This window comes from Perca flavescens, chromosome 9 (genome assembly GCF_004354835.1).
Source record: "Perca flavescens isolate YP-PL-M2 chromosome 9, PFLA_1.0, whole genome shotgun sequence".
In the NCBI taxonomy this organism is placed as follows: domain Eukaryota; kingdom Metazoa; phylum Chordata; class Actinopteri; order Perciformes; family Percidae; genus Perca; species Perca flavescens.
The window spans coordinates 30952312-30977063 of NC_041339.1; the positions used below are offsets into that span (position 1 = coordinate 30952312).

The window sequence follows — 24752 nt, forward strand, 5'->3', positions numbered from 1 at the left end:
ACACACACACACACACACACACACACACACACATATTTACACAATTTCCCAAAAAAAGGAATGAGATTAGAAATGTAAATAAATAAACAGCATTTTGCAATATTGGTTTAATTTAGTAATTTATTGATTTCAGACATGGATTTACTTGGGTCAAGGAATCAGGGTCAGGAATGCTTATAAAATAGAAAATAAAAGAACGTTTGACCACCAGGCTATCATTAAACACCACAAACACATACTCAGACCTACAGGATATTTTAACATCCACATTAAGATGAGATACAAAATCAGCCTAGTATCACCTTACAGTAAGACTATATCAAGCATTAAAGGACTTATGTCTCAACTAGATTTATAAAAACTTGTCCGTGCCATCTTTAACAGGCTTGACTACTGTAGTTTTGTTTTTAAATGTCTCTTTTAGAAGTCCTCTAAAGACCAGGAGAGATCACATCACTCCAGTTCTCAGATATTTTAACTGGCTTCCCGTTTGTGAAATACGTTATTTTAAAATACTACTGTTGATTTATAAAACACTGAGTGCTTTAGGGCCAAAATACATTTCTTCTTTATTAGAATTGTTACATATACCAGCCACTACAATACAATATATTATCCCTCTGGTTAATCATTCACATGTTTGTCCAGCCAGCTCATGTCACTTCCAGTCAACTGAAGCTTTTACTGGCAAGAGGACAGGGTCATCCCACCATCAGAACACCCCCACAATCAATGGGTGGCTCAGTGGCTCTTCCTTTGGTACACCTGATCTCAGGTTCATTACTATGGGCTTAATGTGGGCTTTTGGTCATGGCTCAATTTGAATGCACTATTATGTTTCCTCATGATATCAGTATTTATCGTGCAGGATATAATGGACACATTTTGGTTAATGGGAGGAATGACTTTAAAAGCACACTGCATACATACTAGTGGGGGAAAACGTACACATATCCTTACCAGTGCAACATGTCCATTATAATTAAATCCTGCATCTGAAATCATCGAGGTGGAGCTAATTTGATCTACTTTATGTACTTCAGTGTTTCCAAACCTAGGGGGGTGGGGCCCCTCTACAGTCCCACAAGATAATGCTGAGGGGTTGTATAATGAAGAAAATAACTAAAGAATTAGTATAGATAATTTCACCTCTATACGCTTTAAACAGTGATTGGAAAGTAACCATCTAAGAAGTTTAGAAGAGAAAGTTCTCCAAAATGAGACAAGGAGTCCACAGCTAGATTGTATTTTTTATATGGTGCCACCAGAGAAAAAAAGGTTGGATTTAATCTTTAACAATGTGTTGTATTGTATGAGGTTATATCATTTTCTATGTAAAATTATCATCTGAAGAGTAACTAGCTGTTATGGAAATAAGGTATGGAGCTGTTGAAATTACAGCAATGTTTCCCTCTGAAATGTGGTAGCAGTAGTAGTAAAACTGTAAAGTAGCATCAAATGGAAATACTTAAGTAAAGTACAAGTACCTTCAAACAGTAAATGTACTTAGTTACTTTTCAACACTGTTACAGTTGTGTGTCCAGCATCGGGGAGAATAATATTTATTTTAATACCTGCTACACTGAATATCACCTCCATTATTTATTCAAATCTTTTATTAAGATTATGAAAAAGTAAATCCTTAAAATGCAAATGTACTTAACAGCATTGCAGGACTGACTAATACATACAAAATAGTGTCTGATATACTTAACCAAATGCTTTAATAAAACAATACATATGAAGAAGAAAACATGAGAACATGTATGTTTTATTAAAACTTTTGCAGTAGGTACAGAAGATCAGTTAATAACTGTACTTCTTGTTAACTGTTTACATGTTTGTCCAGCCAGATCATGTTTATCACATCCAGTTAACTAAAAACCTTTACTGACAAGTGGGCAGGTTCATCACACCCTCAATACATTGCTGACGCATGGACAATGTGCCGGTAGGACTATGACCTTCAGTACAAGTGAACGTGATATTATCATTATGGGCTGAATACAGCTTATCGTCATAAGTATATTTGAAGGAAATATTATATCTGTTCATGAGGGGTCTATCCACAGTACAGGGTTCTGCAAGAGATAACAGATAAACAGAACTTTAATAAAGGATAATAATAATATATCTTTATATATATATATACACACACACATACATATATATATATACACACACACACATATATATATATATATATATATATATATATATATATATATATATATGACTAGTTCTTCTTTCATAAGGTAAAACAGATAATAATTATTTTTTACCAAATATGTAGTAACTGCATTTTGGCTTTGTAGGGCTGTGTTCAGCTCTATTGTCAGCATAGTTTAAGACCAATTGTTGCCTGTTAATTATTATTTACTTCTTGTCTATCTTCATTATGTAATGTTTTAATCAAGTGGCTACATGCAAACACCAGAAACCCAAAAAATTGTTTTACATAATGCATGCAAAATCCTCAACAAGTGCAACATGAAAAATGTGAAAGACGTTGTAACTTACTGAGGCATTTGATCTGTCCGGTCCATTCACCATTGATGCAGGTTCTGTGAGGCCCACCCTCCATGGTGTAGTAATTTTGACACATGAATTCAACCCTTTCTTGATGGCTGTAATCAGTTTTCACGGTGTCCTTGATGTCTCCATCTGTGAGAGGTGGTGGACTCCTACAGCCTACAAAAAAATATATATTGGTACAAATAAGGTAGAGGTTGAGGTATTAGATTTTGGCACAGTTTAAAGGTTTCACATATATTGGCAGACCTTTTTGGGTGATATATCACACAGAATATCACACAATATTTTGCAGTCAAAAATGACAACTTCAAAAATAAATACAAATCAGTAAATCAGTCAGAAAAACAGTTTTCCCCCCTAAATATAATATTATATTCTGTAGGCCTACTGAAGAAGGATGGGATTCTAGAACTGAAGACATGGTAAATATACATTTACATGAGATATACCTTTTAAATTTGAAAATATATTTATTTATAAATCTTTGGTCTTAATTTAGTACGTTTTTTCCCTGTTCAGTGATTTCTAATACTTTGTAGAAACATATCGTAAAACTGTATGATGAATAAATATATTGATCTCTTAGACAGTATATCACAATCTAGCACATAGGAATGGGAACATACATGGGGTCTGACCAGGAAACCTGTCCATTTAAAATTGTGAATATGTAATTAAATGCAGACCTAATTAAAATGAACAACAGTAAATTGGTGGTCTAGTGGATAAGAAGCGAGTTTGGGACCGACAGGAAAAAATCTGGGTGGGGAAAGTGAAAGAGCAGCACTTGTCCCTCCCTCATTACCACCACTGAGGTGCCCTTGAGCAAGGCCCTTAACCTCAACCGCTCCAGAGGAGCTGCTCAGTGGCTAGCAGATCAGACTGTGGTTGTACTGGGCAGCTTCCAGGTATGAATGTCTAACTGTGTGAATGTGATCAGGTCATCGTTGCAAATGAGAAGTTGTTCTCATCCACTTACCTGAATAAATAAAGGTTAAAAAAAAATCACACTAAAACAACACGTCGTCATTACATTTGGCCTCAGCCCACCAGCCTTTGTTTATGAAAAGATTATAACCTTTTCTGAAACTTGGTGGAAGGGTGTAACACAGGGCAAAGAAGAATACAATACATTTTGGAGCAGATCCGAATCACAGGGTAGATACACAAATTATTTTTCACTTTAGTTAAAACATACAAACTTACACTATATGTAGCCTTAAAACTGTATTTGTTGTAGTTGTATGTTACCTGTACAGCTCTCAATCCCAGTCCAACCACTTTAATCACAGGTAACAGTAAACCATTGTGCATTGTCCTTGCATCCATATTGGACTTCTTCATTGTGGCTGCAACTTTCAAAGTCACCCTTCAGGTGTTCAGATAGTTTGAAAAACATAAATTTGGAATAGAAATCGCTGCAGAAACCGCAGTTACCGCAGTTACCGCAGTTGTTTAGAAAACTCAAAATTACAGATTATTAGTGATTTTTACTCAGTGATTCATTTCCCAGTAATGTCTGAAAAAATATATTGTATACTGGATTTGGGATTGACTGGGAGAATAAATTTGACAGGTTTGGCTGAAATGGTAAATCCTTAAAATCAATAAATTGCATGCATTTAAAAACAGAAAAACAATAACAAAATGTGCCAACACAGAATTAGTTGTCCTGAACGTCCTTACCTTTACACGTTGACCTCCCGATCCAACCATCTCCTCCACAGGTTAGAGTGAATTCTTCTTGATAACCATCCTTGCAGCGATAACCGACCTGTTCATTGTAGCTGTATCTCTGCTTGTTATTGAGAACAATATCTGCCTCTGGGATATCCTTTCTGTCACATGTTATTTCTAAAAACAAAACAAACAAACATGTACACATCTAGTGTGTTCTTACGTCAGCAGTATGAAAGACTGCTTTCAAATAGTTAGAAAAAAAACATTTGTCATATAAAAGGCTGGTCTCCAAGAGAAAGAGAAGCCTTTATTGATCCCCAGAGGAGACATTCAGTTGTTGCAGCAGCACAAAGACAGAAATAAATACAGATAAATAGGGATAGTAAAATAAATAAGGAGTTATATACAAGTAGATTAAGAATAGAAGTAAAAATAGAAACTATGCAAGAGCAATTAAAGACAAAGTCACAAAGTAAGGTACCTCCCCTTGTCTCATCTCAGATCTTATAGTGCTCCAGAATGAGCACATTAATATGCAACATTAAAATTAATGAGAGCTAACAAGCTGTGCTTTTAAAACAGTTTTAAATTAGGATTAGTTTGGCATTCTGTGGAGTAGTAAAAGGAGATTGGTTAGAAGAAAAACCGAACAATAGCTTGAACCCTAACAGCACTGGATCACCACACACAAAAGTGGCAAACTTAATACTATTTTTCACCCTACACATTTAGCCTAGAAATCTAAATGCACCCTAGTGGCAGCAAATGTTATTTGCAGCCAGGGGGTCTATCAACTCTCCGTTGGCTTGCGAGATGAAAAAGCCAAACTCTAGCCAGGCCAATCACATCGTGTATAGAGTTGGTGGGCGGGCTTAACATAATGACGGCCAAATTACAACGGTTCCGCATGAATTCCAAGGGGGTAAGCTTCGCTTAAGAACTCGAACCTCCTATGGCGCCATTTTTATGCTACAAAGCGATCACCTCCTGTTCGCAGTCCATTGACTGACATTCATTTTGACGTCACTTTGACAGTGAATAACTTTATATCTGAAGTGTTTAAAGTCTCTATTTGTCCATTGTTTATTTCTAAAGAAACACGACAATGTACAAAAGGTTCCATTCCCTTTACCTCACGTTATGGCTCCGTAGCAGACGTTTTTGTAAAAATAGGCTAACGATTGTGTCATAACCAAGCGACTTACTGTCGCATAGTAGAGGAATTACCGCATAGTAGAGGAGGAGCTTGCAGGCAATTTCGACATACATGAGCTGTTTAAGTTTAATTACTAATGTTTACTAGCATTTTAGTTAGCAATAATTAGCCTGTGTCTATGTTATCTCCTTACATATACCTACGCTCTCCGTCTCTGTAAGATTGGGAATGATTGAGATTTCTCTTGGCACAGCTACCAGAAGACTTACAACTTTCAGGCAGGTTGCTCACGTCACGTTTACATTGTCTCTCTCAGTTGGAGGCTGCGCAGTAACGCTCAGCGCTCACCGGAAAAGTGCTTCTAATATCCTCCACTGGTCTCCGTCCAGAGCAACGGGATCTGTTGGTCCATTTTATATATGTCTATGGTGAATTCCCTGGTAAAAGACCACTGCTGGTGATCAGTGGTCTTTCAAATCGGCTTTGGCTGCGACTCTGGAAGACTTGGTGTTAAGCTTTTCTTTGAGAAAAGAACAAAGAACGGCACTGAAGTCATTCTTAAAAAAGGAAGATGTGTTCGCCGTTTTGCTGACCGGATACATCAAAAGTTTGATCTATCAACTAGCGTTGCTCTGGTTGGTTGTAGTGCTATCCTATTGCGTGCAGAGGGAATTTGAAAGACAACCGTTTATCCCGACCCTTGGATTGAGTCCTGCCAATGGTGAGTTCCCAGACCCAACATCTTGATGTGGGTCTGGCATGTCAGGCTATACATTCATAATAACATTCAGAATCTTGAAAAGTCAGCAGGCTACACAAGACATCTTTAAACTGGAATATTCTCAAAAACTTTCTATGTGACTTTTTGAAATGCATTTTGTACGTACGTGTGCATGTTACGTTCTTCTCCTCCCATTCCCCATCATTGCATAGAATCGTGTGTTCTCCCTCCATATGATAGTGATCACGGCACTGATAAGTCACTGGAGAGTCAGACAAGTATTCCATCTGATAAGATGTCCGAACAACTGCATACTCAACTTTAGGTGGGGGTTTGCAGAGCTTGGCAGTTGCTGCAAGAGTTGAAAGCATGTACAGTGTTGGGTTACACGCTGTCATCTTTTTATAAATTCATACATCTGATAAAGTAAGACGATGAAAGAAGAAAATGACTCACGTGTACAAATATCGTTGGGTGATATTTTATTTGACGTCCATTCTCCCTCGTGACAACTTAAGTAGTTAACGTTAGGGCTGTATCCTGTGTTACAAGTAATCCTAGCATGGATTTGCCTTAGGCCTGGCCTTTGTGGAAGTACCACTTTCCCATTTGGAATCACAGGAGTTTCTCCACACTTTGTGTTCTCTAGAGTGGATATGATTACAAACAATTAGGTCTTTCTGTATATTGTTGCTAACAACAAATGTGATATCAGCAATAAATAACCAATAACAAAAAAGGAAGTCCCTTTATGAATAAATCAAGTTTTAACAACTTAAAACTAACACGTATTTTGTTCACTTAGCCTATAAAAACTAAAATATGCCGTGGCTGAGATCATATCAGATTTTGCTTCCTATGAGGTACAGGGCTAGATGCGTTCACTGCCAGTGTGTAGCGTAGGAGTGGGTGGGTTTGACCTCTCTTTCAGGTAATACTCATTGTTTAAATTCCTAGGAAATCTTTATTGATTCCAAACCCTTAATTCATTTTCTACCTTAACATGATGTACAGCTTAAGGTTGATTTTTTGGTCTACTTCATGCTCATTAGAACATGACCCGTAGGGTGATAAAGATAAATTACCGATGCATTGTTGAAGTTGACTGTCATTACATTTGGCCTCAGCCCACCAGCCGTTGTTGGTGAAAAGCTTAAAACCTTCATTGCAGCTGTAGTATATTGTGTTGTTGTATGGGCCAACTGCAAATCCATTTGGAACTTCAGGCTTTGGACATGTATCTATAAAATACAAGGAAAGAAGTTATATTTTGATAGCATCAATGGATAAATAGCAAATGTTAGCATGCTAACCGGCTAAACTAAGATACTTAACATTATACCTGCAAAACAGCAGCCTATTAGCATTGTCATTCTGAGTATGTCAGCATGCTGGCATTAACATTTAGCTCAAAGTACTGCTGACATCTTTAATCAAAAACACTAATGCAGTCTAAATTTCACATTACTATAGAATTGTTTTGTTTTAGTCATTTACCTCTGCCAAAAATGTTCTGTTTTCAGTTCAGTTTCTTTGTCTATTTGTCAGCAGGTAAAAGGAAAAACTACTGGCTCGATTTTCATGAAACTCAGAGGAAGGGTGTAGCACGGGGCAAAGAAGAACACATTACATTTTGGGTAAGGCTATTTGCACCCCTGGTACAATTAGCAGTGTAGGCTATTCGTACCCTGGTGCAATTAGAAATGAATGCTATTTGTACCCTGCCGGTGCACACAGCAATGTGTTCTATTAATACCCTGTCTGGTACAAATATCAATGTATGCTATTTGCACCCCTGTGCATTTACAGTACCTTGGCATATATTTACACACAGTTATCCATACTACTCATGTATTACACCTTTTTGGATTATTATCGATGCAGTGTCCAATATTTCGCACACATCAGAGAGACGCTAAACTTGCGTGGGACACGATATATATATTTTTTTTTACAGGGTGGTAGGGGAAGATTCATGAATATTCATTAGGGAACTCATCACTGATTGGCTCGCCATGAAATTCTTAGCCTAACCATAACCAATCCCACTCCTCTTGCCTAAACCTAACCAACCCAACCAGAGCAGACATATTCGTGAGTCTTCCCCTACCCCTGCAAAAAAATTTTTTATGTTCAGGCCCTGACTTGCGCAAGTGCATGCAAATTATCTAATCCAAAATGAAAAAAAAACAAGATCACATCACCAGGGACTCAAACTCCAGACTCCCAGACCAGAGCTCAGTGTTCTAACCACTCACCTTGCAGTTCTTATGGAATATTAGACAACTGTTTACCACTTGATGTCGTCAAGCCTCGGTTGCTATGTAACCATACTGTATACAAAAAAATAGGTACTAACTAACAAACTAACGGTTGTATGCTTTCACTGAAGACAGAAAGCGCAACTGTTGTATCCATTTTCCGCTATAAATTCAATTGTTATAAACTTTAGAGACAAAACTTTCCTAATATGGCAGTTTCTGCTGTCAAGGAAGATGAACGTCCGTCGTCTGCCATGATTTCGGTGCATGCAAGCAACTTGTTTTTGTTGTTACGTCACAGGGTGTGAATAGCTCAGCTGTGTAGCTGAGGCTATTCGTACCGGGGGTGCAAATAGACACTCTGGCTACACCGCAAATCTTAATGCCTGATTCAGATTTTTTTACTCAGATCCGATTTTTTGTTTGGCTGTTCACATTACCTTTTAAAATGTGGCCTATATCAGATTCCTGTGTGAACTGTTTGCGGTTTTGAAATGACCCGCATGCGCAAAAAAACAATAACAATGACATCAGACGCAGCACGCTGTTGCACTAAAGTTAGGGAGGTTATGGAGGAAGTCAGCATTTTTATTTATTATTCAGCTTTTATTTTTTTATTTTGTATTAAAATGTTTGTGTAATGGCAGCCATGCGCAGGTGCTGAAGAGGAGAAGACGAAGAGAAAGAGAGACAAATTTGCGGTGTTATGGCTGCAACTTCATTAAAGAGGTCTGTGTGACCGGACGGCCAATTTGCACGTCGGGACCGCTACGGGCCTCCGCCACTCTGGCTTCGCCCTCGCTCACGCTCCACCTCCCCGGCGGTGCGGCGACTCGGGCCGGTGGTGCGCCCGACTCCGAGGGACCGGGATCCCACCTCAGCCGGCGCACGCCGGCTTTCACTTTCATTGCACCACGGGGCGACCCAGACTTGCAAGCGCGTTAAACTCCTTGGTCCGTGTTTACAGGCGGGTCGGGGGGGGTTGCCGACATCACCTTTTTACGTGAGCCGATCCCCGCCCTGGCGATGCGACGCGCGGCTGGGTAACAATGAGGACAGTCCGCCCCGGTTAACAGCCGCACTGGAAGCAGGGGGGCCCCGCCCCTCCCCGCGGGGAGAGAGGGCGCAGCGAGGGTTTTTGAGGTGAAAGTCACATAAAATCCGCCTTGGCTGTTCACACTGCGGTCGCATTGAAAAAAATCAGATCTGGGTCGGATTAAGGACCACATGTGGAAGTGGCCTGAATCTGATCTGAAAAAAATCTGATCTGGGCTAGATTTGAGTGTTCACACTACTTCTGAAGAAGCCTGACCTGGTCACTTGACCCCAAAAAAAATTTGGGCCACGGATTTGGGCCACTTTGGCCTGCAGTCTGAACGTAGCCTCTGTTACAATTTTAGAGCAGATACGAATCACATGCCGGATACACAAAGTATTTTTCACTTAGACAGGGCATGGCCTTGGCGGAGGCCTGCGTTAAATGAGAAGTTGTCTGCTTTGGAAAACAAAGACTTGACATGGCTTTGATAATGTAAATGGACTGTTCTTATATAACGCTTTTTTAGTCTCATCGACTACTCAAAGCGCTTTAACATAGTACAGGAACCATTCATCATTCACACACATTCATACACTGTGGCTGAGGCTGCCGTACAAGGAGCCACCTGCTCATCAGATAATCATTCACACACATTTACACTGCGATGCACAGCATCGGGGGCAACTCGGGGTTCAGTGTCTTGCACTTCGACATGGGACTGCAGGGCCAAGGATCGGACCCCAACCTTCCGATTGGCAGGCAACCGCTCAACCACTGAGCCACAGCCGCCCCTAATACATTTGGAATACATTTTTGTCCTAACTTGCAGCCAGCAAATACTGCTCATGAGTCCTCATCATTATTTGAATTAGAGATGTTCCGATACGATACCAGTATCGGTATCGGCTCCGATACTGCCTAAAACGCTGGTATCGGTATCGGGAAGTACTGGAGTTTATGCACCGATCCGATACCACGTAATAAAGCCCTAAAGAAAATCTACGTTAAAGTAGTTTATTTATGTTCTTTTTCCGTTATAACTGACTGTCAAACTGGAGAATAAAAGAAAGTTCTACGGCATTCATTGTTTGTGTTTGTTCATGTTTCTGAGCCAGACAGACAACAAAGATAGAATTTATATCACATCCATACAGGGATAGTAGTATACAGCTGTTAAAACATAATAAAATATATGACACACTGGTATCGGATCGGTACTCGGTATCGGCCAATATGCAAGTTCAGGTATCGGAATCGGTATCGGGAAGCAAAAAAGTGGTATCGGGCCATCTCTAATTTGAATATCATTATTAGTTCTAGTTATATATATATATATATATATATATATATATATATATATATATATATATATATATATATATATTTTAATTTTTTTATTTCTGTGTTTGTTTTCAATAACGGCGTTGCTGATAGAGTATTGCACATTGTCTCTTGTGGGCGATAGCTCCATGTGACATATAATGGTAATGTGTAAATTGACACCATATCATGTTTTAATCATCATTTAAGTTCAACACTGTAAACCCCATAAAAATATAAAAAATAAGTCCTTATAAATGTGTTGTATTATACAATAGCAATAACCTTATACAGTGATGTCACTTTGCTTAAAGCTCACAGTCATGCTATAGTGTATTTTTGGTTTATAAGACATTATTCCATTTTAGAAAACTAAGTATTTATAATCAGTTATGATAAATCAGAACAGTCTCTATAACTGGCTAAAGTTATGGTAGTCATTATGATGTGTTCTGTAACCCAGGACTCAGACTCTTCTTTCAAACACTGTTGTCACTTTGACATGGAGGTATAAAACATTAACTTATAATACATAATGTCCACCACTTACAATACTTTATAAACCTTGTTATAAGTTGTCATGATTCTACACATCTTTAAAGATTTTTACAAAGCCTTATGAAAGAATTATTTCTTATAAATGTGCTTATAATGCATTATAGACATGGTGTTCAAAGCAATTGGTGACATAGATTTTCTTTTTAGCTGGTATCTTAGGCCCCAAGCATCAACTGACAAAAATGTATGCATGCGTGTTGTTTTCTAACTGCAAGTAAAAACAAGAGAAAATGGTCCTGAAATCTGACATGCTTACCATTCTGTAAAGATGACTCACTGTTCAGTAACAGGATAAAAAGCCAAAGAAGGTGAAAGAGTCTCATTGTGAAGATCCAGGAATCTCTGTATTTAGGAACTCCACTCTTTGAGGCTGAGGTAATGTTTTTCCTCTTAGAGTTATTCAGATTGAAGTCTGTCTGTGCAGAAGAAATGACGTTTGCAGTGAAACAGTCTCTCACACGCACACGCACACGCACACGCACATGCACGCACACACACACACACACACACACACATTTACACAATTTCCCCCAAAAGGAATGAGATTAGAAATGTAAATAAATCCAAACAGTATTTTGCAATATTTGTTTAACTTAGGGACTGTTTGTTATTTATTTAAGGGGTCACCAGAGGAGTTTTGGGACCTTTAGTCAAAATAGACATGACCCTCCCCTCGCCAGTAATAATTTTTCTATGACCCTCCAAAACAATTTGGATAAAGGTATGACCCTCCCCCAACAATTTATCAATACCTTTTGTACTGGTTTGAGCTTGGCAAATATATATAGATTCCCATTGTTTTTTTACAGCCATGCCATACATGATTTAACCTCTGCATTCTCATCTGATGCATCCCACTCCTCTGTTATGGTGTGGTGGTCATTTCAGTAGATTTACTAACTAACATTGTTGTGGAAACACAATAAGCATGGAAAGTAAATGCACACTTCCTGCATTACTGCATTACTTCACTCGTCACTAGGCTTCCTCCACTTCGCCGTTTAAACAGAGTGGAATAAACGTAAGTCCAAATCTACACAAAACCTGCAATCAATTAGTAAGCTGACATCAAATGTGGCATTTAGGAAACCTTTACTGCAACCTTGGCACGGTAAGATGTCCAGACTAGCAACAGTCATTTGCGTTTTTTGCGTCCTGCTGCTCCCAAAGTCAGCCAGGAAATATTTTTTTTACTAAAGCAGTATATGAAAAGAGATGTATTACCTACCACCATTTAGTTGTTTTGTGTTATTTAAGATATTTATAAAATATCTGGTCATGCCATAAGTAATTATTAAACAATGCAGTTATCCATTTCAGCCACCAGGGGGCAGCTCCCCCTGCCCCCAGCAAACTTATGGGTCAGACCCATCTGGTAGCGAAGGAGGTTGGGTGACTCCCCCCCCACCCCCCCGTCTGGACTGAAAAATGTTGGATGACACTCCCCTCAACAAAGAATAAAAAGACATGACCCTCCCCTATTTTCCTCCAGTGGTCCATTCCATAAATACCGAATGGTCCCTTAGTAATACATTAATGTCAGCTTTCAGACATGGATTTACTTACAGAGCATGCATGCTTATAAAATGGAAAATAATATTTTTGTTCTATAAGACTTTGTTAGAAACCAACACGCTATCATTAAAGGGGTGATAGAATGCAAAAACGATTTTACCTTCTCATAGTTGAAAAACAACAGTTTGGTGGGTAAATAGGACATACATAGAACCTCAAAATCCCATTGACACCTCTTTCCTCTGCAAATCTCACAATTTGAAACTGCTGCTGAAAATGGGTGAATCTCAACAAAGCTATAAATTGACCTCAACTCCTCAACTCCTAGTCGTTGTCACGCCCTAACATTTGCATAAGCTACACCACTGACCTGATGTCAGCTTAGTCTTCTGAATCTTGGTCACGCAGATCTCTGATATTACATCACTAAATTTGTATGTTCGTATGTAAATTCGTAATATGTAGAGCTCAAATATGGGCTGTTTTACGAAAACGTATGGCTAATTGCTAATTTGGTAAGACAGTGTCGGACTTAAAGAGCTCCACAATCTGCCGTGACAGCATGCGGCTGCTGGCCGGGTTTGATGCCTCCCGGTCGGCCTCTCCCCATTCACAGACCCGCTGAGCTGGAGCTCCTTAAGGAACAGTGTGAAATACCCTATATAATCATTCTATCACCCCTTTAAAGACACCAAACAACACTGTAAATCTTGGTGTAGTCATGGACTCAAACCTACAGTTTAACATCCATATTAAGATGAGATACAAAATCAGCCTAGTATCACCTTACAGTAAGACTATATTAAACATTAAAGGACCTATGTCTCAGATTTATGAAAACTTGTCCATTCCATCTTTAACAAGCTGGACTACTGTAGTTTTGTTTTTAAATGTCTCTCTTAGAAGTCCTCTAAAGACCAGGAGAGATCACATCACTCCAGTTCTCAGATATTTTAACTGGCTTCCGTTTGTGAAATAAGTTATTTTAAAATACTACTGTTGATTTATAAAGCACTGAGTGCTTTAGGGCCAAAATACATTTCTTCTCTATATTATTAGAACTGTTACAGATAACAGCACTTGAATACACAACAATACAATATTTTTTCCCTCTGGTTAATCATTCACATGTTTGTCCAGACAGCTCATGTAACTTCCAGTCAACTGAAGCTTTTACTGGCAAGAGGATAGGGTCATCCCACCATCAGAACACCCCACAATCAATGGGTGGCTCAGTGGCTCTTCCCCCTGATCTCAGGTTCAACTATATGGGCTTAATATGGGCTTTTGGTCATGGCTCTATTTGAATGCACTACTATGTTTTCTCATTATATCAGTATTTATCATGCAGGATATAATGTACACATTTTGTTAATGGGAGGAATGACTTTAAAAGCACACTGCATACATACTAGTGGGGGAAAACGTACACATATCCTTACCAATGCAACATGTCCATTACAATTAAATCCTGCAGCTGAAATCATCGAGGTGGAGCTATTTTGATCTACTTTATGTTGGTAGTTTAATTCAATTTTTACAAACCTAGGGGTGGGACCCCTCTACAGTCCCACAAGATAATGCTGAGGGGTTGTATAATGAAGAAAAAACTAAAGAATTAGTATAGAGAATTTCACTTCTATACGCTTTAAAGAGTGTTTGGAAGGTAACCATCTAAGAAGTTTAGAAGAGAAAGTTCTCCAAAATGAGACAAGGAAGCCTCAACTAGACTGCTTTTTTTATACGGTGCCACCAGAGAAAAAAAAGGTTGGGTTTAATCTTTAACAATGTGTTGTATTGTATGAGGTTATATCATTTTCTATGTAAAATTATCATCTGAAGAGTAACTAGCTGTTATGGAAATAAGGTATGGAGCTGTTGATATTACAGCAATATTTCCCTCTGAAATGTGGTAGTAGTAGTAGTAGTTGTAGTATTAGTAGTAAAACTGTAAAATAGCATCAAATGGAAATACTTAAGTAAAGTACAAGTACCTTCAAACAGTAAATACCTGCTATACTGAATACCTCCTCCATTATTTATTCAAATGTTTTATTATGAGTATGAAAAATAAATCCTTAAAATCCGAATGTAGTTAAAGGGATACTTCACCGATTTAGCATTTAGCTTTGTATCAGCAGAAACACGGTAGTATTTTTTGAATGACCGGGCTTCCCTCCTTCATGTCCCCCTGAGACGAGAGATCTCTGTATTGTGGGTCTGGAAAAAATCTTCCGATGACGTAAAATGACGATTTTTGCGTCATCTGAAGATTTTTTTATCAGAGGCAATGGACTACAGCCAGTAGTAGGAGCTACTTCCGCATGTTTTCAACGCGCCCATAGGGGTTTGGACTGTCGTCTTTCACCGAGGCTTGCCGAAGCAAAACGAGCGTCAGCCATCTTGAACTTCGCTAAACAGTACCTACCTACTACCGCACATGTGTACCACCAGGATACATTGGTACAGATCGGAGAAATGCAGGATGCTTTATTACAGACGGAATACTCGACACACTACGCAAGCTTCTCCCGCCTGCTATGGAGACCAGCGGTGTTGCTCGATGCCTCTGGCTGGTAACGGACATCATCAGCAGGGAACGTTGAGCGAGTATGCGGTGGAAAGCTAACGCTAGCCGACCACCTGTTCCATCAGACCCTCCACCAGACCAGCGGGCGCCTGTGGATTGTTGTCGGTGCGGCAGGCGAGGGAGGCGGGGTGGAAGTGGAAGCTGGATGCCGGTCAGGACTGCTAGCCTGGCTAAGGAAACTACCACACAATTCGCCACTGCAGAGACTCATATTCACCAACGACAGCACACAAAATGGATATATATGCTACAAATACACATGGAACTGCTGCGTGATGATTATTACGGGAGCCTGGCTGAACACACTCACTCATCCCAGACGGCAGTTAGCAGCTAAGAGGGTAGGTGAATTCAAACAATGACTAAGTTGCTAAATGCATCTTGTTGTCATGTAAGGGCCCTGTTCATGTTGCACAGACATTTAATTTGCGTTTTGTGTCTGTTAAGAGGCACAAAGGCACTCTTTATCCTATGCCCCCATAATTGCCGCTTTAGCTGAGTGGGAGCTCTCGGCATTAGCTGCAGCAGCTCCGTGTTGCTAGCACCGATTCGGCTCGTTTTTTTTGCTATCGGCAGTACTCATATACATATAGCAATCAAGATTAACGGAAAACTTGCCCGGAGTTCTCCTTTAACCAAATGCTTTAATAAAACAATACATATAAAGTTTTATTAAGAGTATGAAAAATAAATCCTCTAAATGCAAATGTTGTGCTTAACAGCATTGCAGGCCTGACTAATACATACAAACATTAACCAAAGGCTTTAATAAAACAATATATATGAAGAAGAAAACATGAGAACATGTATGTTTTATTAAAACTGTCTCAGTTGACAGAGCAGAAGTAGGTACAGAAGATCAGTTAATAACTGTACTTCCTGTTAATTGTTTACATGTTTGTCCAGCCAGATCATGTTTATCACATCCAGTTAACTAAAACCTTTACTGACAAGTGGGCAGGTTCACCACACCGTCAATACACTGCTGACGCATGGACAATGTGCGGTATCTCTTCCTTTAGTACAAGTGAACTCGATAAAATCATTATGGGATAAATAAAGCTTATCGTCATGAGTATATCTGAAGGCAATATTATATCTGTTCATGAGCTCTTTGTCCACAGTACAGGGTTCTGCAAGAGATAACAGATAAACAGAACTTTAATAATGGGAAATTACTGCACATCATACTCCATGTATAATGATTAAATATCTTGGATAAAAAATATATTTAGAGTTAACAACTGAATATCAGTAATATTAATAGTAAAAATAGCAAAATTAAACCTTTTTTAGATAGGTTAGGAACCTCATATTACCTAAAAGAAATGCAGATATTGCACTCTTCCTCTAAACAAGGAAGACACAGTATCTACAAACCAAATGTGTACTTTCACCTCGCTTGTCCTATTTTAAAGGAAAATTATTATTTAGATAATTTACAGTCCATAGTTTTAGGGATCAGATGTATTTCTGTTTTATTTAAAGTGTATTAAAATAATAATAATCTACAATTTAAATATCTGATTTATAAGTTGTTTACTCATATCACGTCACATGAATTTTACTAGAGTCAGAAGTTGAGATGTTAGTCTACTGTTCCTGCTAATTTGCTAAGATAATGGACTTTACCTGTTTTTGTCTGCATCATGATTACGTTCATTAGCTGCCAAATGTATTTATTGACATGGAATAACATACTTAAAATGTTTCTTCCAAAGGGCTATTTTTCAATTAGGATTAACAGCCGAGGGGAAATTTGTAAGTACATTTTGCTTTAGCTTAGGCTAGTCAGGGATATCTCACCAACTAGCTTTGACTTGATATATACATATATATATTTAGCAGATAATAATTAATTTTTACCAAACATGCAGTAACTGCATTTTGGCTTTGTAGGTCAGTGTTCAGCTCTACTGTTAGTATAATTTAAGACTCATTGTTGCCTGTTAATTATTATTTACTTCTTGTCTATTTTCATTATGTATTGTTTAAATCAAGTGGCTACATGCAAACACCAGAAACCAAAAAATAGTTTTACACAATGTATGCAAAATGCAAAATGCAACATGAAAAATGTGAAAGACGTTGTAACTTACTGAGGCATTTCATCTGTCCAATCCATTCACCATTGATGCAGGTTGTGTTAGGCCCACCCTCCATGGTGTAGTAATTTTGACACAAGAATTCAACCCTTTCTTGATGGCTGTAATTAGTTTTCACGGTGTACTTGATGTCTCCATCTGTGAGAGGTGGTGGACTCCCACAGCCTACAATCTCTAAAAAATATATATTGGTACAAATAATTTAGACGTTGAGGTATTATATTGTGGCACAGTTTAAAAGGTTTCACATATAGTGGCACACCTTTATGAGTGAGGGCTGCGGAAAATGTTTACATCACACAATATTTTGCAGTCAAAAATGTCAACCTAAAAATAAATACAAATCAGTAAATCAGTCAGAAAAACAGTTTTCCCCTAAATATTATATTATCTTCTGTAGGCCTACTGAAGAAGGATGGGATTCTAGAACTGAAGACATATATTTATATATATATATATATATATATATATATATATATATATATATATATATATATATAAATATACATTTACATGAGATATACCTTTAAATTTGAAATATATTTAGTTATAAGCCTTATGGTCTTAATTTAGTAAGTTTTTTCCCTGTTCAGTGATTCCCAGACCCCCTGTTGAAGATCCCTGCCCTAGGGCAATAAAGAGAAATTAGCAATGCATTGTTGAAGTCCAGACAACACGTCGTCATTACATTTGGCCTCAGCCCACCAGCCTTTGTTTATGAAAAGCTTATAACCTTTTATGAAACTTTTTGGAAGGGTGTAACACGGGTCAAAGAAGAATACAACACATGTTGGAGCAGATCTAAATCACAGGGTAGATACACAAATAATTTTTCACTTTAGTTAAAACATACAAACTTACACCATATGTAGCCTTAAAACTGTATTTGTTGTAGTTGTATGTTACCTGTACAGCTCTCAATCCCAGTCCAACCACTTTTGCACGTTGCATGCATATTGGACTTCTCATTGTGGCTGTAACTTTCAAAGTCACCCTTCAGGTGTTCAGATAGTTTGAAAAACATAACTTTGGAACGCTGTTGTTTAGAAAACTCAAAATTAGAGATTATTTGAGACTTTTACTCAGTGATTGATTTCCCAATAATCTGATTCACAAAATACATTATATTTGGGTTGTAAGCATGAAAACATGTATTGTATACTGGATTTGGGATTGACTGGGAGAATAAGTTTGACAGGTATGGCTGAGATGGTAATTCCTTAAAATCAATAAATTGAATGCATTTAAAAGCAGTAAAGCAATAACAAAATGTGCCAACACTGAGTTTGTTGTCCTGAACGTCCTTACCTGTACACGTTGGACTCCCGATCCAACCATCTCCTCCACAGGTTAGAGTGAATTCTCCTCCTTGATAACCATCCCTGCAGCGATAACCGACCTGTTCATTGTAGCGGTATGTCTGCTTGTTATTGAGAACAATATTTGCCTCTCGCAAATTCTTTCTGTTGCATGTTATTTCTAAAAACAAAACAAAACAAACATGTACACATCAAGTGTGTTCTTACGTCAAAACTAATCAGAGCTAACAAGCTGTGCTTTTAAAACAGATTCATATCAGTTTTAAATTTGGATTAGTTTGGTATTCAGTGGATTAGTAAAATAAGATTGGTTAGAAGAAAATCCGAAGCTTGCAAAACTCAAAACCTTTTTACTTTTTTTTATTTTACTGTTACTGCTGTTGTTTAGAAACCTCAAAATGACAGATTATGTGTGACTATTACTCAGTGATTCATTTCCTAATAATGTCTTTAACAAAATTCATTATATAGTGGTGTAAGCATGACTGTACTAGATTTGGGATTGACTGGGAGAATAAATTTGACAGGTTTGGCTGAGATGGTAATTTCTCAAAATCAATAAATTGCATGCATGTATAAACAAAAAAGCAATAACAAATGTTATTAAATGTTGCATGTGTGGTATCTGGCCCTATAAGTTTAAAGTCTGTATAAAAGCTCAAATATGCGGAGTCATCAGGAGCACTGTGGCAGCGCAGTGGGTAATGATTTAGCTCTCAGTGGAGTGATTTTTGCTGGGATGTTTTGTGGAGATCAGTGATTGGTGGCTGACGGGGTTCAAGGGACTGTATGTTAGTTTTGGTACCCCTTCAATGGTCTTTTACCTTTACTTTCCAAACTAACATGTTCCTATGTTATCTAACATGTTACTTAAACATATCCAATATAAGCTATGGTTTTTAGAGCAAGAGGGAGAGCGACCATTTTGGAAGATCAGGTCTGTTGTCTCTCCGAGCTCTGAAGGGCTCTTAATTGATGCTGAATTATTTGATGTAATAAACTTTTATAATCAAGAAGAGTGTCAGAGGATTTCCTCCTCCACACATCTTCCCACAGTCCTTCCAGAAAAACGTGATTATACGATCGCATAACTCAATGCATAATCAGCCAAAGTCTGCATAAATTGCCGGTTTTCGCACAAAATATGCGCGGCTTGCATGATTTCATAATCCCCGCATTTTCGTTGCAAAAAAGTCCCATATATCTTAGCAGAAAGTTGAAAAATGTTGCGTTTACTTCACACAAGAGCAGCCATTTTCCCCTGTTGCCTTGGGAACGTTATGAAGTGACGTTATGAAGTGACGTTATGAAGTGACGTTATGAAGTGACGTTATGAAGTGACGTAATTACGCGATGTGAACATCATCGAAAAGTAGGGTGTTGGGGGAATCACTTTTTTTAAAATTTTTCATCAAACCGTAGTTTTTGCAAGTTCCTGCAATTTCAGCGCATAAAATTGCATAAATATCCTGCATATTCCATCGCATTTTTTAAGAAAAGGTGCCGCATAATCAAGGATTTTTGCCCGCAACAATTACAAAAAAATTTCTGGAAGGACTGAAGTAGTCTTTCATACTGCTGCTTTTGTTTTTAAGTAAAAACGTGACAGAAAGGATATCCTGGAGGCAGATATTATCAGAGAATACAAGCAGACATACCGCTACAATGAACAGGTCCGTTATGGCTGCAAAGATTGTTATCAAGGAGAATTCACTCTAACCTGTAGAGAAAATGGTTGGATCGGGAATCCAAGGTGTACAGGTAAGGACGTTCAGAACAACAAAGTCAGTGTTGGCACATGTGCTGTATCTTGAGTTGCGATGACATGTATTTCACACTTGTTAGTACACATAAAAACATAGTTCTAGAAATAGCGATGTGGGGAGTATGGACTTGTAAGCAAAGACATCAAGAGATTGACAGCGTGTTACAGAGTGCAAGTAGCAGAAAGGCCATAATAGTTATGATCTGCTGACTATTCTGGGGCTATATTTTGAAAATAATATGGGCACCTGCTTCTTTTTGAATGTGATCACCAACAGTTATTTCTGTATTTATGTTGTGGGGTGAGGGGTGTGTATGGGAGTGAACGTGATGTAGCCTTGTAGTGAAGCAGTGTGGAGTACTACGCAACATAATACAGTATTTGCAGATTTATTTCCTCTGCAATGAGCACCATGGTACCAGGACAGATTAATAATGAAGTGACTGAAGTGGAAAAAGGGAATTTTATTTCCTGATTTAGTTACAGAGTTTAGTTCCTGGGACTTTTCTAGTGAAAAATAGCCATTAGAGTAGAAATATTAATCCTAACTGGACCAAAAGCTTCTTCTCCACTTTCACAAATATGGATATCAACATTAACAATCATAAATACAAGATTCATTTTACAATACCTTGACAGAGCGGATTTGGTGTCCATCCATCTCTGGTGCATGTGGCCCAGGTAGCATCATCTGTGCTCTTGAAGCCTGTCTCACAACTATAGCTTATAGTCTCACCCATTTTATATAGATGATTTCTCCAGTAAGGGACAGCCCAGTAATACACATGCTGTTGTTGCGGTTTTCGATTGCTGCATACGACCTCTAGAATAAGAGACAGACTTGTGTATCTTCAGTAAAGATTGATAATCATCATCACAGGTTAATAAACCATACACACACAGTAGAGAACAACAATCTCACAGTCTGTCTATGGTTTTACCTGTGCATACTGGTCTGATAGTCCAATCTCCTTTTTCATTACATGTAGTTTCTGCTGATTGACGATTGTTAGAAGTCTTGTACTTCTCTCCACAAATGACTCTCAGGGTCTCACCAGGTAAAAACACATTTCTGGAAACAGATTCATACCTGGTTCCCTCAATTGGCGGCAGCATCAGCCTACATTTTATTACTGCATTTGTTGGGAAATGAAGCACATCATCTGTTAGCACCAATTTCCACTGGTCAGTGTGATATAACCAATAAATTGCATTAATCAGTTTGTACTTACGTTCACACGCAGGTGTGGGGGTCCACTCGGCTCTTATTCCTACTTTTGTGCATTTTGAGGGTCTGTCTTCAGTGGATTTATATCGATCATTACACATAAAGTCCAGGACATCATGTTCTTTGTACTCTTGGATATCGCGATCAGGCACATAACCATTTTCTATCGGAGGTACTGCACATTTAATCTCTGTTGAAGAATACACACAAGCATTAATATTACTACAAGTTTTCATTAAAAAGGTAAATGAACAGTACTGATGAACCTGATTCAAGAAGACTAAAATAATCAATGTTTTTTAAACATTCAGAGGTAATAATCATCAATAACAGCTTGAATTCCATGAATTCCTATTTTGAAGATCGGGCTTCAGTGTGTATACATGTAGGATTACAGCTAAAGTGCAGGACTATAGGTATAGCATGACATTAAGAAATTTACTTTTCATTTTCAATAGTTGAAAAGCTTTGAAGATTTGCGACCTTTACTCACTGGTGGATAAAAACGTTAAACAGGGATTGCATTGATTTTGGTTTTATTTACCCAGTGTAGATTGGCTGAGCTCACTTACAGCAACTCTCTGTTGCACATTAACACCTGTCCTAAGAGATTAACCAATGCTCTATACTAGCCCAGTCTTGTGACATTAGCCACTTTGTTTGGTGTGATGGTGCCATTGTCTGTTTAAATTAAAATGAGAAGTTGTCTGCTTCGGAAAATAAAGATTTGACATGGCTTTGATAATCATTTTGATTCAATTTTTTTTCAGCGTTGCTGATAGAGTACTGTACATTGTCTCCTGTGGGCGTTAGCTTCATGTGACGTATAATGCTAATGTGTAAATTGACACCATATCATGTTTTATTCATTATTTAAGTTCAACACTGTAAACCCCATAAAAATATAAAAAATAAGTCCTCATAAATGTGCTGTATTATACAATAGCAATAACATTATACAGTAATGTCACTTTGCTTAAAGCTCCAAGTCATGCTATAGTGTATTTTTGGTTTATAAGACATTATTCACATCAGTTATGATTCATCAGAACAGTCTCTATAACTGGCTAAAGTTATGGTAGTCATTATGATGTGTTCTGTAACCCAGGACTCAGACTCTTCTTTCAAACACTGTTGTCACTTTGACATGGAGGTATAAAACATTAACTTATAATGCATAATGTCCACCACTTACAATCCTTTATTAACCTTGTTATAAGTTGTCATGATTCTATAAATTTTTTAAGATTTATACAAGGGCTTATAAAATATGTCTTATAAATGTGCTTATTATGCATTATAGACATGGCGTTCATAGAAATTGGTAACATAGATTTTCTTTTTGAGCTGGTGTTTTAGGCCCAAAACATCAACTGACAACAATGTATGTATGTAATGTATGCATGCGTGTTGTTTTCTAACGGCAGTAAAACAACAGAGAAAATTGACCTGAAATCTGACATGCTTACCATTCTGTTGTAAAGATGACTCACTGTTCAGTAACAGGATAAAAAGCCAAAGAAGGTGAAAGAGTCTCATTGTGAAGATCCAGGAATCTCTGTATTTAGGAACTCCACTCTTTGAGGCTGAGGTAATGTTTTTCCTCTTAGAGTTATTCACATTGAGGTCTGTCTGTGCAGTAGAAATACAGACATTTGCAGTGAAACAGTCTCACACCCCCACCAACACACACACTCACGCACCCACACACACTCACACACGCAAGCATGAACATACGCACGCACGCCCCCCCCCACACACACACACAAGCATGAAAACACACACGCACGCACGCCCGTCCACCCGTCCACACACACACACACACACACACACACACACACACACACACACACACACACACACACATGTATTTATACAGTTTCCCAAAACAAGGAATGAGATTAGAAATGTAAATAAATCCAAATATTGGTTTAATTTAGTAATTTATTAATTTCAGCTTTCAGACATGGATTTATAAAATAGTAAAATAATAGAACTTTTGACCAACAGGCTATCATTAAAGACCACAAACAATGCTGTACATCTTGGTGTAAACATGGACTCAGACCTACAGTTTACAGTTTTTTACCACCTCTGAGACTATTTACAGTATTGACAGTACTGCACTGTATGCATGAAGGCCCTTGGAATTGCTTGTCCAATTCTGCCAACTCATTACTGATAATTGAGATATATACTTCATATATACAGTACAGGCCAAAATTATGAATGAACACATATGGAATTATGTACTTAACAAAAAAGTGTGAAATAACTGAAAACATGTCTTATATTTTAGATTCCTCAAAGTAGCCACTCTTTGCTTTTTTTGATAACTCTGCAAACCCTTGGTGTTCTCTCAATGAGCTTCATGAGGTAGTCACCTGAAATGGTTTTCACTTCACAGGTGTGCTTTGTCAGGGTTAATTAGTGGAATTATTTACCTTATTAATAAAAAAGCAAAGGGTGGCTATTTTGAAGAATCTAAAATATAAGACCTGTTTTCAGTTATTTCACACTTTTTTGTTAAGTACATAATTCCATATGTGTTCATTCATAGTTTTGATGCCTTCAGTGAGAATCTACATTGTAAATAGTCATGAAAATAAAAAGGAAACGCATTGAATGAGAAGGTGTGTCCAAACTTTTGGCCTGTACTGTATGCTGTATATATACATATACACTCGTACCACATTGTTCGCCATGCCCGAAGGTTTTTTCCAAGATGTTTGGCTAATTGCAATGTAGATGAGAACCTGTGGCCAAATCCACAAGACAGAGTTGATGAACATGTATAAGTACAGTAATCACTCTTTGTTTTGCTTTTTAAATTACAAGCAAGTTGAGGAACACTGTGTTTGATGTTCTACAGTACTGTCTTTTCTATTTTGTAGCTAATTATTTTGCTTTGATTCAAATAAACCAATGTTGTGATGCACTGTATTTTTTTTCATCAATAC

General features: G+C 37.9%; 2 protein-coding genes across 5 annotated transcripts in view; both read right to left on the reverse strand.

Annotated features, from left to right (window-relative positions):
- LOC114561036 (complement factor H) overlaps window positions 1–24752 on the reverse strand; it is a 232826-nt gene that overhangs the window by 12824 nt on the left and 195250 nt on the right. The gene's annotated exons all lie outside the window — the stretch shown is intronic.
- Window positions 1030–23398, reverse strand: LOC114561040 (complement factor H-related protein 3-like). 2 transcript variants are annotated; one of them, XM_028586698.1, is made up of 7 exons: window positions 23262–23398; window positions 7178–7333; window positions 6549–6737; window positions 6259–6444; window positions 4222–4389; window positions 2521–2691; window positions 1030–2081 (listed from the first exon to the last, which is right to left on the reverse strand). In XM_028586698.1, the coding sequence occupies exons 1-7, from the start codon at window positions 23329–23331 to the stop codon at window positions 1888–1890; spliced, it is 1134 nt and encodes a 377-aa protein (XP_028442499.1). In that variant the 5' UTR covers window positions 23332–23398; the 3' UTR covers window positions 1030–1887. The 2 variants fall into 2 exon arrangements, with proteins under 2 accessions (XP_028442499.1, XP_028442500.1); XM_028586699.1 differs by lacking the exon at window positions 23262–23398 and adding an exon at window positions 11527–11685.

Excerpts from the sequence above, each read along its gene's own strand:
- LOC114561040 (XM_028586698.1), bottom strand. The coding sequence starts at position 23,331 with ATGAGACTCTTTCACCTTCTTTGGCTTTTTATCCTGTTACTGAACAGT. Across the intron at positions 6,445-6,548 it reads ACCCAACGATATTTGTACAC|CAACTGCCAAGCTCTGCAAA; the intron begins GTGAGTCATTTT and ends CAACTCTTGCAG. Across the intron at positions 2,082-2,520 it reads CGGACAGATCAAATGCCTCA|AACCCTGTACTGTGGATAGA; the intron begins GTAAGTTACAAC and ends TATCTCTTGCAG.